The 12,728-nt window shown below is 36.2% G+C and overlaps 4 protein-coding genes across 5 annotated transcripts; 1 reads left to right on the top strand and 3 right to left on the bottom strand.

Annotated features, from left to right (window-relative positions):
• Window positions 1-1,577: 1,577 nt before the first annotated feature.
• Window positions 1,578-3,909, bottom strand: LOC110416751 (glycine-rich protein). Its single transcript, XM_021428819.2, has 4 exons — window positions 3,751-3,909; window positions 2,306-2,409; window positions 2,052-2,208; window positions 1,578-1,894 (listed from the first exon to the last, which is right to left on the bottom strand). The coding sequence occupies exons 1-4, from the start codon at window positions 3,767-3,769 to the stop codon at window positions 1,857-1,859; spliced, it is 318 nt and encodes a 105-aa protein (XP_021284494.1). The 5' UTR covers window positions 3,770-3,909; the 3' UTR covers window positions 1,578-1,856.
• Window positions 3,910-5,769: 1,860 nt separating this feature from the next.
• On the top strand, window positions 5,770-7,806 carry LOC110416236 (flavonol synthase 1-like). Its single transcript, XM_021428146.2, has 3 exons — window positions 5,770-6,292; window positions 6,963-7,290; window positions 7,388-7,806. The coding sequence occupies exons 1-3, from the start codon at window positions 5,838-5,840 to the stop codon at window positions 7,598-7,600; spliced, it is 996 nt and encodes a 331-aa protein (XP_021283821.1). The 5' UTR covers window positions 5,770-5,837; the 3' UTR covers window positions 7,601-7,806.
• A 251-nt stretch (window positions 7,807-8,057) lies between these two features.
• Window positions 8,058-10,646, bottom strand: LOC110416485 (uncharacterized). Of its 2 annotated transcripts, XM_089783604.1 has the most exons (5): window positions 10,319-10,646; window positions 9,554-9,679; window positions 9,175-9,326; window positions 8,808-8,967; window positions 8,058-8,490 (listed from the first exon to the last, which is right to left on the bottom strand). In XM_089783604.1, the coding sequence occupies exons 2-5, from the start codon at window positions 9,620-9,622 to the stop codon at window positions 8,317-8,319; spliced, it is 555 nt and encodes a 184-aa protein (XP_089639730.1). In that variant the 5' UTR covers window positions 9,623-9,679; window positions 10,319-10,646; the 3' UTR covers window positions 8,058-8,316. The 2 variants fall into 2 exon arrangements, with proteins under 2 accessions (XP_089639730.1, XP_021284161.2); XM_021428486.2 differs by having other exon boundaries at window positions 9,554-10,646.
• Window positions 10,647-10,784: 138 nt separating this feature from the next.
• LOC149527182 (S-locus lectin protein kinase family protein) lies at window positions 10,785-12,722 on the bottom strand. The gene has a single exon (XM_089783603.1). The coding sequence runs from the start codon at window positions 12,585-12,587 to the stop codon at window positions 11,028-11,030; it is 1,560 nt and encodes a 519-aa protein (XP_089639729.1). The 5' UTR covers window positions 12,588-12,722; the 3' UTR covers window positions 10,785-11,027.
• Between the last annotated feature and the right edge of the window lie 6 nt (window positions 12,723-12,728).

Raw genomic sequence — 12,728 nt, 5'->3', positions numbered from 1 at the left:
TTAAAAATTTTGATTGTTGATTTTGTATTAGCCATTTAAAAAATATAAAAATTTGGCGTCTCAAAAAGCTAGAAGAATAAAAATTGAATAATTTTTTTAATTTCAATAAAAAAGGCCTCATTAAAAATATTTCGCTTTAGGCCTTTGAATTTATTAAGCCATCCCAAGTAATCAGATGAGGTAAAATGTCACGGATCCCACATCAATAAGAGATGAGATGGATGTTGGGAATATAAACATAGATCTTTCACCACTAGACCTGTCAAAATGGGCCTGACCTATTGAGTCAACTCATTTTTTATTGAAAGCGAGGTGGGTTGGGTTTGAAACTTCAAGCCTATATTAGAACCGGCTCTAAATGAGTCAACCCATTTGATTAGTGGACTGTTCCAAGTTAGGACAAGCCAACCCTACAAGTTAGAAGAAAAAAAATAAATTAATAATTTACGTTCATTTAATAATTTTATATATTTAGCTATATAAAATTAATAATTTAGTTACCAATGGTATTATTTATTTTATATATTTCAATGTCTTTAATCTTTACTTGTCAAATTAATAATTTTAATTAAGATTGAAATTCACTCTCTTTTTTTCTTTTATGGCAATGAATATTAGATGATAAATTGATAATGATTCAGATCTTGAGACATCAAGGCTGTCCAAATAAAATTCAAATGTTTTACTTAAGGATGAGGATTAGGGAAGACATAAATAACTTTTGAAGTTTCTATTTATTTGGTTATATACTTATATTTATGGGATTGTAGTTTGTGTTAAAGATTGAAACTTTATTTATATTTAATGTAATTTATTTACTTATTTATATTTAGTATAATTTATTTATTTGTAATATTTTTTATTATTCAATTTATGAATTAAATTATGAAATAATTTTATTGATAGAGAGTTTGTTAGGTAGAATTATAAAAAATTTATTTTTTTAAAGTGAGTTGACCCAACCCGACTTATGAGTTAACAAAGGATGAATTGGGTTGGAGTTTTAATGACTTATGTAAAAAATGGATTGACCCAACTTAACACATAATTTTTCAACCCACAAGGATTTAGATTGAGCTAAGCCTAAGCAGCCCATATTAACACTTTTATCCCTTACCTATCAAACATATCTTTTAGATTGAAAATATAGACTCGTAATTTATAAATTTACTTAAACTCTCTTTTCAGAACTTAAAGACATATGAAGTTAAACTTAAATTCCGGCTCGTAATAATGTCTCTTATTTATTTATTTTAATTTAATAATTATTTAATAAAAAATATTTTCATTATTGTTTAATTTAATTTAATTATAATTTTTTAATTATATAAAATTAATTATACCTTTTCATTTCCGTAAATACCTATCGAATAATGATAATTAAAAATTAAGAAACCTAACAATGCATTCTGAACTGGATTGATTTGTATCTGGAATCTTTTAATCAAAACTTGTAGCTGGCATTTGTCCGTCATTTAAAGAATGACAGACAGTCAGTTAAGCATTTTTCCAATTTTAAATTGATAATCATAGGAGCACGCATTTGCAAATTTCTAACAAAAGGACTCTTCACGACATTGTTTTACACACAAAAAACATAATGAACCATGTTTCTTGAGAGAATCAAATCGACCAGTTTTATAGAGACCGGTCCAGCCATGTAGGCTGTAGCAACATATATTGCTGAAAGATCATTAAAATATACGCTCGAAACTACACAAAAGCATCATTGCTTATAGAGGTTTAAAGTTCTCTGTTTCACAGGCAATCTATTAACAGTAAAAACGTAGAAGTTTGTTACAAAAACTAAGAGAACTTTAGACATAAGAGTGTACTGCACAACAGATATGCTGCACTTAGCCACCACAGCAAGAGCCGCAGGCAGGCAGGGAACCTGAAACATAGCACCAGAAAAGAAAATTTCTTTTAGTGGGCAAAAGGGGAAAAAAGAAAAAACGAAAGAAAGAGGAGCCATCCCTGCTGACAAACAACAGATAATTGATAGTTGCCCAGCAAAGCCAAAAAAAAAAGAAAGAAGTTAAAGCACGTACTATGGTCAATTCCTCGAACATTGTCAAGTCCACGTGGTGGTCGGCGAGGGCCACTGCCACCACCACCACCATATGGTCCACTTCCAGGTCCTCCTGGACCACCATCCCATTTCTTGCTTGAACCAGAGCCTTTTCTGTAGGCATCTGACCTTTCCATCTGATGCACATGCAACATTCAAGTTTTCAAATGATTGATGCAGATTAAAAAAAAATCTAACATATTGACCACTGACAAAGGAAAATGAAAATCTTACTGAGAACATGGTTGAAAAAAACACTCCTATGAAATTGATAATTGCCCAGAAGAAATCAGTGATGGTTCTCAGTCGCCATATTGTTCGCTTTGATTTCACAACACCTGAACAACCACACATGAACAATGTTCTATGATAATATGAAGAGAAAGGAAGTCTCCATGGTAAATTTGCAATATGCTAAAGTGATGAAACAAGCCAATTTTGTCATCACCAAGGCAATATGCCATAGCTTATCTTCAAAAAACTAATGCAGCTGAGAATGCTATGCAATCATTGTCAGCTATAATCTCAATGCAAAGTTTTAAAAATATTAACAACAGTTTTCACAATCAATCAAGACAGAACGGATAATTAATATAACTACATAAAAGACATACTCAGAAGCAACTGATTAAATTTAATAACGCAGATGAGACTCTATAACATTCAAAAACATCTAAACCATAAACTAAACCTCCACCCCCATTCCAAAAAAAACAACCAGAGAGGAAGAAGGTGCCTGTTGCATTCAAGGCCACAGGCATCCAAACCCTCCACTGAGAGCAGAAAAATAGTAAACATGCTGCATGCACACACATACACACACACACACTGTCACAGACTATATTTAGAAGAACATATAGAGCCTGTTTTGAATTCATAATAGAATTAGGAATAAGATAACAATTGTCTTCAAATATCACAGTTTTAGCCAGTACCACCCACTAGAGGCAATAAATCACAAAAGCTGCAGAGAGGATAATGAAATGGGCTCTCCTTAAATAAAAAGTTGAGTCTTTAAAAGAAAAAAAAAGGGTAGAAATTTCAAAGAGAAGAATTTTACAAAAGCATAGAAATTTTTAGGGATGAACTGCGCTGATTCCAATGAACAGCACTACAAACACTGTCATTAGAGCATTATGCTTGGGTTAAAAACTGTGGTTTCCACTGGATTGCAACCACAATGTCCAATGGCTTCCAAATTTCTAATTGGAACAGATTTTCAACGTTACAAAACAAAGGGAGGGGGGAAGGGCTTTTTCACCATAGTCAAACAAAGCCCAAGACAGTCTGAAAACTCCGGTTCAGCTGTATGATAACCGCATAACGAGAATAACACAATCAAATTCATATTAGAAAAGGCCAACATTTCAAGATTGTTCAAAACTTGAACAATTCTCATCAAAATTCATCATCGAATCACAGACTAAAAACTCAATTTGCATCAACTCACAAAAAATTACGATCCACCATCATCTGATCGATTATATAAATATGGAATTTCATTCCTCTTCTTCTCCCGTAACCAACTAGGGTTCCCACAAATCAGATTTCCACATCCAAAAAGAAACTTATAATTATAAGAAAGAAGAATAACAACTAGCAATAGATTTCGAATCAAATTAAAAGATTTTGTATTCAAAAAAAAAAGAAACTAGAGAAAAGAGAGAAAAGATTCAGACCTCGCTCAACGTATGCCATGAGAAAAATTCCAGGGTCTTCTCTTCTTTTCCAAGAAGCGGAGAAATTATAGAGACAAAGTGCGACGTTTTTATCGCCGTGTTTTTAACGTTTCGCTGACTTTTGAAGTTCGTTTGTGGACGACTTGATGATGATTGGCTCATCGAGGTTTTCTGTGTATGTGTCTTCTTATGATTCGATGAGCTTATGGAAATTTACCTGTCCAAGTGGTACGGAAAATTTTGTGAAATAAAAAATAAAAATTATCTCAACGTGATATGCCTAATTTTATCATTATATATTTTTAATTTAATTTAAAATAGATTAAAAATTAACAGTAAAAGAATATTTTGAATATTTGGTGAAAAAATAAAATAATATTCTACAAAATATTTTTATTTTTGATATTTTTTTGAATCAAATTAAAATGTACAATGATAAAATTGTAATAATTTAAAAATATATGATAAAAAGTTTATATTTAATGTACTATCTACATATAAATTCTATACGTTATTAACTAATCAAATGTTATCATATTATTAATAAATAAATTTAAAAATTAAGAATTTTAAAAAATAAATATTTATAATTTAAAGTATTTATTTTAAAAGAATTTTAAACTTTTACTTTTACATATTCAAGAGTTAACACTTTGTAGTTAAAGTGATAATGTCTATAATAATTCATCAAATATATATTCTACAATATTTATATATTCTACAATAAATTTGATCTATAATTTTAAATAAAATGACAAAATTAATCTTATTAAAAAAATGAGAAATAACCGAACCATCTAACAGTATATGGGCTGGCCCATCATGCCCACTGACCGGACAAGTTCATTGGGGCATAAGATATTGAGCCGAGGCCTGATTATGTATAAACTTGTACGACCTTGGACCGTTAACATTGACATTGACTCATCCTAAGGAAGAAAATCATTAAATTTTATTCAATCTTGTTGATAGGTTTGCAAATCCTTTGGATAGGACAGTTGCTTAGAGACAAAGTCATGGACATGCTCATTAAGCAATCCCAAGGCTCCCAGCATATTTTCCTTGTATTCCATTGGAGATTTACTGATCTTGCTTTTGTTTGTAAACATGTGGACTTACATTGGTTTAATCCAATTTTCATTGGTTTTCGATGTTACAACGGTTGGAGGAACATTGATTTTATGGAGTTTTAACTTCGACAAGTGCTGCTATGTCGTTGATTGGTAACCCAGTACCTACCCTCCCTCCCTCCCAACTCCAAAGTCTCTTCCTGGTTTGGTTTGCGCAACATTTCGTTTTCTCAGGCTGACCTGAAAGCAAGATGGGAAATAACGTTGACTCATGGGTAGGAAAGATAGAGGGAAACGCCCCTAGTTTTGAGTTATGTTAGGAATACCTCTTTCATGATATAATGGTTGACACTTCTCCCTTAAGAAGGCAAAACTTGAACATAATTAATCGTGCTTTTATTTCCATGTTGTCGGCAAATAATGCCTTATCAGCTGGAACCAAACACATTGTTCAAAGTCAAGTCTGAATTCTCCCCGTCCGATAAGAGAAAGATGAAACCCAGGCACCGAGTTCACCGGCATTGATATCGAATGATAGTGTTTTTGTTGGTGCTTTGATCACATTTATTGCAAGTAACATGCTTTATAACCATGTGATTAGTATCAGCAATTATGGAATCTAAATTGGGAGTCTCTTTTGGACTCCATCCCTTTTATGGCTAGTGATTATATTTACTATATACGAGGCCTAAATATTAATATTTCCAAATTATGGTGATACAAAGCTCAAGGTCATACAAGCTCAACGCCAGAAGGCAACCAATTCGGCCCATGTTTTTTCCATTTGGGCAATAGGAGATCGTGCTTCCACATCTGTAGAAACTACTGTGACTGTTAGGTACACTTAGACTTCATGGCACGCGGTTCGCTGGTAAGCCAACTACTCTTTTTGTCCCTGTGGACCGCTCATGACTTCATCAACTCAACTATATAATGGAACCGCATTCACGTTTGTTAATGTCATAAACCCCAACATCATTTAAACCTTTGATAGCATTTTCCGGGATAAGGGATTCAATGGATGTTGAGAGAGTGCAAGCACTAGCCTTCGGCGGCCTCAATGAAGTCCCTGCTCAATTCATCCGCCCTGCCCACGAGCGCCCAGAGAATACCAAACCCATCGAAGGGGTTACTGTGCCTGTCATCTCCCTTTCACAGCCTCGTGATGTCCTTGTCAAAGAGGTGTCGGAGGCATGTAGCCAATGGGGGTTTCTCTTGGTGACTGACCATGGGTTATCTCCTGAATTGATCAAACGGCTGCAACAAGTGGGCCAGGAGTTCTTTGCTCTGCCGCAGAAGGAAAAGGAGGCTTATGCAAATGATCCTTCATCAGGCAAGTTTGAAGGGTATGGCACAAAGATGACTAAGAACCTTGAAGAGAAGGTTGAGTGGGTCGACTACTTTTTTCATCTCATGTCTCCTCCTTCTAAGGTCAACCATGATATATGGCCCAAGCACCCTCCTTCTTACAGGTATCCAACATCGTTAACTATTCTTTGCTTGCTTAAATATTTTCCTTAGATTATTTGTTCAAGTTACTGGCTCGCCAGGGTCTCAAGAGATTATGTTTCTTTGTTATCATAGCACCGTGGTCAATTGAACTTTCTTTTGTTTATAATACTACTTTATTAGTTTAGTTGGAGTGATCGACCCAGTTGATTAGATAAGAGTTGGTATTTTGGAAGAGCCCTCCAAAATAGGGTTCACAAAACGTGTGGGCTTGAAACCCCAAAGAGTCAGTAACCCAAAAAAAAAAAAATCTGCAAAGCACAATAGAGGCAACGTAAATCAGATTGTTCTGCAATATTTCCGAGTCTGGCCAAAGAATCCACGGTTTTGTTGGCAGCTTTAAAATGGAAATGTTTGTCAGTTTGCTACTTTCGATAAGAGTTGCTGTTTGGTAGCTTAAGCAAAACTGTGTGTGTCTTTTACTTAATAGTAATTCTAGGAGTTTACAACGTTTTCTTAAAGAAAGGACTTAACTATTGAGAATGAAAGGCTTAGCCTAACGTGACCAACTCAAGTGATTATGAACATACTGCCCTATCTTAATAAAAAATTCATTACGTTAGTTTTTGCGGTGTGTGTGTGTGTGTGTTTTAGTTCAATTTTTAACAATGGCTAACAATCTGTGTAACACAGGGAAGTCAACGAAGAATACAGCAAGGAAATGCTAAGAATAACAGGTGAGCTGTTGGGGCTGCTGTCTGAGGGGCTAGGTCTGGACAAAAAGTCTCTGGCGACCCCTTTGGGAGATCAAGAAATAGAACTGGAAATGAAAATAAACATGTACCCACCATGCCCTCAACCACATCTAGCCCTAGGAGTTGAACCCCACACAGACATGTCTGCACTCACCTTGCTTGTCCCTAATGATGTTCCAGGCCTTCAGGTTTGGAAAGATGGCAGTTGGTTTGCCGTTGATTATTTGCCTAATGCTCTCTTTGTCCATGTTGGCGACCAAATTGAGGTATATTAAATTGCCCTCCCTTTTCTTCCTTTCTTTTTTCGTCTGTTGTGTGAAAATGCTAAAGTTAACATACTTTTGGTGTTGTTTGTCTTTCCAGGTTCTGAGCAATGGGAAATACAAGAGTGTTCTTCATAGGAGTGTAGTTAACAAAGACCGCACTCGGATGTCATGGGCAGTGTTCTGCGCACCTCCACATGAGGCTATGATCGGACCACTTCCAGAGCTTGTGAACGAGCAAAACCCAGCTAAATATTCAACCAAAACTTTTGCCGAGTACCGATACCGGAAATTCAACAAGCTCCCACAGTGACGGTAGTTTCAATGAAAGTTGTCTTTGAATATGCCTTGAAATAACCACTAGATTCATGCAAAGAATTGTTCTAGGACTTGCCTCAGTTCTAAATCAATTCCTGATGTGTTATCTCGGGATTTGCTCAGGGTAATTTCGATTGTCATTCACCCAATGTTTCACAATAAGTTCCATCCCATTGTTGCAATGCACACTTATTTCTATCACTCTATATTCATCTCTACACTAACAGATTCAAAAACTACGAACACAGATTCGGGTCAACAATTTATAATTGGGAATAGGCTTCAGAATACAGATTGTCATATGTAACAAACATGACAAAACTGAGAACAATTGAAACAGTTACTTTCGTATCTATAAAAGAAAAGATCTTCCAACAGATTCCACTGTCAATGTCAGCTCAAATTTGGAAAGATCAACAAGATGTATACTGATTATACCACCCAAAACCAACTAATCAGAAACCCATTCCTTTATCTTTATCCATTTCAATTTCAGCAATGTATCGGTATTCAAGTGGCATAATTGCCAATGTCAAGATGGGAAAGCTTTTAATCTGAAGTTACTCACTATCAGTTTCAATCAAGGAATATTTGTTGCAATGGAACTCAATATGGGAATTTGTAGTTCTTCGGAAAGGAATAGTGAGTGAATTCCTTCCATTGCCAGAAACACTTCAAGCCTTAATCATATATAGGCAAGTGGTCTGTTTTTCATTTCAAACGAGAAGCTTTTACTGAAGTTCTGCACGGACCCCGAACCTTCACGGCCCATCTTTCCATCTCTTCACATACTTCCCATATTTTGCTTTCTCTTTCCCAGTCCCATGTACCTTCGAATGTTGATTCCTTACCTGCTTGATTGAGTTTGTCGTTCTCTCCAAGTCCCTAAGAAACAAACAAGCAAACAACCTATGAGATAAGAACTGAGCCAATGAGTGACTGCTATGTGGTACTGAAACTTCATAGAAACAATCAGATAGTTGAAATACAATATGAGAAGATTAATGAAATGTTCAAGAGCTAGTGGATCAAGCAAATTAGACAAATTTTATTATAGTTTCACATTAATGTTATACGAGATACACACTTTTCAAAAAAAAATGTTATATGATGTATGCTTAGGCGAGTTTTTGAATTGACTTTATTTATTTGCAATTGATGGTCATCTAACAGATGGACCGAAAATGAAGATTTTGACTTACCAACCCAGAGAAAGAAAACAGGTATGACAGTCCATCTGTGTTTTCCAGCCTATTAAGATGCAGGTAAAGAGGCTGTCTCACTATCAAAAGTGCCGTCTCAATATCAAGAGAGCCGACTTCCACCATCCTTTTCAAAACTCTGGCTTGGAAGGTCTTGCCACTACCATTCATGAAGACAGAAGTGAGTTTTTAGGTTGTCTTTTTTGTTCTTTTGTTTTGATAAAGGTTTGAAATCAAATAAATTAAAGCGAAAGGCAAACATCCAACTCCAAGCATACAGCTTGAACCAGAAAGCACTTGAAAAGTTTAGAAAGAGAGAATGATTAGTACAAACAGGATTAATTTTGGTGAAGCAGTAGTTTAAAACCTTCTCTTATCCCTGAGTGGTGATCTGAGCTCTGGTGCAGGTATGAGTCCAGCAAGCATTGCAGACTCTGCCAAACTCAGGAGAGATGGATGCTTTCCAAAATATAAATTTGATGCTGATTCAATGCCATTAATACCATGCCCCCAGTATATCTGCAATACACAAAGGCCTTGTGAGATTTCAAATGTCAAGATCTATGAATCACAGAACAAGGGGCTCCAATTCCGCTGCTTTCCTTTCATCCTTTTGTGAATGCCAGGAGGAGAGTGCATTCAAATAGCAGAATCCATTCAATAAAAATGTTAAGAAAGCCCAAGCATAAATACATACTGCACAGAGAGAAAGGACACCACATAGTAAATGTGACATAGATTTTGACCTTACAAACATAAGAGCTCAGTATTCCTTGTTTTGACATTGTCCTTTCTAATGCCAGTGCCAACACCATCTCCAAGATCTTTCTCAAGAATGTGCGCTCATTTTTCAGGAAAGTATTCTTGACAAGCTGCCATATGGATCGCCAGAGAATTATCATAGATAACAAAATTTGATAAAAAAAGATGCTGCTCAAATCAATTAAAATAATAACAAAAACTCCAAGTATTGGTTGTATTCAATCCCTTTCCAGAATTTTAAAAGTAGAAAATGGTCAATTTCCAAAATCCTAGCTTATGCAAGGCTTGGCTTCAGGCGACAACAAGAAATCAAAAGGAGTAAAAGAGCGATAGATTATCATCTCACTAATCAAAATGTAACCTAAACCAAATAAGTATTCAGATATAGATCCATTCTGCAGCATGGGTGAAATGCATGTTAATAGCTGACTGATATGTCCAGAATACATCCCTACAATGTTTGAAAGAGCTTAGGGGCCAGACAACCTCCTCAGTGTTATGGGATAAAATAGGTTTACTGTTTGTCATTGGTATTTATCAACTTCAGATCATATCAAATATGATTAAAAAAGAAATAAAATTTTATGGAATACTATAATTCCTCACAATTGGCCAAATATCTTAACACTGTCATTGAGCAAAAAGGAGGCATTGTCAAAAAGAATGCAATAAATTGCAATTAATGTTCCTGGTATAGTCAGAACTACCAGCTTGAAGTAGGCTAAGAAGCAAATGGCTAAAGAATTTACCTGAAAAGCATTAAATGCCAAATAGCCAAACCGTACCCTGAACAGACCCAGATATTGTCACAGCTGAACCAAAGACAAAGATACAGTTGCATGACAAAATTAAACAACAAACTTTCAATCATCTTATATACAAGGAAGGAGACCAAAGTTAATAAGCATTTCCATTCATAATTCACGCCTTCCTTTCAAAGTCCACTCCAGCCAAGAAATTACTAGAGGAAGAAAAAGAACATGATCTGGAAGGAGGTCCGTAAATCAAGAGCCTAGCCTACGCAAAAAAGAAAAAATGTAACTAAACTACCAAAGAACAAATCAGCATGGGAACCACATAGTTTGCAAGCCACCTAGAGCAACAATTAGCAACGTGGCAGGTGGCACCCTAGAAAATTTCAGCCGTCCTAACACTATAGGTCTAGCAATAGTACACAAAACAATAAGTTCAAAAAGAATAAAAAAACAAGAGGCAAAACAAACATCTGATTTCCAGATGATCCTAATATTTACTCAAGGAAATAGTTTATACAAGCCGAATAAAAATACAGGAAGCCATCCACCTTGCATTTGGATTTTTTGAAGAGACACACAACAATATTCTCATTTCTTGTTCAGAGAATACTGACTAACTTTAGCTCCCAATTACAAACACCTTACACCCTCGCATTCACTAACAATTACTATACACGAACCGCACAAGTCACAACCTTTCAAATTATCTAGGGCCAGAGATTTGTTGTGAAGAGACATAAGAAAAGAAAGTATTTGAGCCAGTTGTACTACTTTGAGAAGCATTTGCCTGTTGGTATAGCATGAAATCACTATTCCCATTTTCCTCTTCTATCATGGAAGCCTCAGTAAATCTGCGGCCATAGAAGCGCAAAAAATTCAAGGATTCCACCCTTGGCTGACCTAAAGGAATCCCACCTTCCAACATCCCAACAACAGTGGCCATACTTGGCCTCAGTGCTGGCTCCTCATGAACACAACACAAAGCAACACGCACTAATTTTTCCACCTCGTTATTTGTTACCCGCCCCTCAAGTCTTGGATCTGCAAGATCCAAGTATCTACCTTGTTCATGCATCTCTAGTGCAAATAGTGGAAAGTAAACCAATCCCGTCACTGATGAGGACGAGGAGTTGCCTCCACCGCTGTTGGTAACATCGATGCTATGACTTTGTGATTTCAACGAGCAATTTTTTCTTCCACTCACTAATTCCAGCAGTACCATCCCAAAACTATAAACATCAGTTTTTTCAGAAATCGCAGAGTTAGTAAGCCATTCAGGTGCGAGATAGCCACGAGTGCCTCTCATTGTTGTGAACAGACTGGATTGTTCAGGGCTAAGAAGCTTTGAGAGCCCAAAATCAGAGATCTTTACCTGAAAATGATCATGCAAGAGAATATTTTCTGGTTTGACATCGCAATGAATGATCTTATGTTCACAGCCACTGTGCAAGTATGTAAGCCCACGAGCTGTTCCAAGTGCTATACCAAATCTCTCTTGCCATTCTAAGACCGGCCCACTCCCAAAGAGGGTTCGGTCCAGTGAGCCCCGGCTCATATACTCATACACCAAAAACCGTTGTCCCCCTTGGGCACAAAATCCTCTCAATTTGACCAAATTGACATGGTGAATGTTTCCTATTACTGCAATTTCTGTACAGAATTCTTTTTTTCCTTGGATGCCTGGATTTGTTATCTTCTTGACTGCGACAACAGTTTTATCGGGAAGTGTACCTTTGTATACAGCACCAAACCCACCCGACCCTATTTTGGTCTTAAAATTATGAGTAGCCACCTCTAGCTCTTCATAATCAAACTTTTGTGGCAAGCCTGGAATGTAGAAGGCATCCAGATCTCCTGAAGAAACTGAGTTTAGGTGGCCTAATTTTATCTCTCCAGTTCTGTTTAGTATCAATCTTTTCCACCAGAGAAATCCTAGAGCAGCTAACAGAAAAAACCCAGTGAAAGGTAAGAGCACAATAGCAGCTATGGGAAACTCTTTTCTTTGATTGCTGAAACCATTGTTGCCGCCGGAATCTGTTGAAGTAGGTCCAACAAGTACTTTAACATAGCCCCAAAGATCATTTTCAACTGTATCACTGAATATGATGGAGCCTAAGTCATTTTCAAGCACATAGCAAGAGCCAGAAGAATTTTCATAGAAAATTCCCAAGCAAGCACAGTCCCCCAAGCATAAATCTTGACAAACTGAAAAATTCACACCATATCTTAAAGGATGAGAGAAAACCAGAGAAAAATAATCCATACCAGAACCGAGACTCAGATATGAAACAGCCGAAGAATTTGCCTCACTAAAGTTCTTGGTTGAATCACAAGCAGTCGGTAGAGAATAAGAACGATCACTTGGCAAACAACCACCAATATTTTGTGAGGCTGAACGGAAATC

Source organism: Theobroma umbraticum, unplaced genomic scaffold (genome assembly GCF_002168275.2).
Source record: "Theobroma umbraticum cultivar Fairchild unplaced genomic scaffold, ASM216827v3 scaffold_51.0, whole genome shotgun sequence".
Lineage (NCBI taxonomy): Eukaryota > Viridiplantae > Streptophyta > Magnoliopsida > Malvales > Malvaceae > Theobroma > Theobroma umbraticum.
The sequence above is the reverse complement of the archived record's forward strand: the minus strand, read 5'-3'. Positions and strand labels throughout refer to the sequence as shown.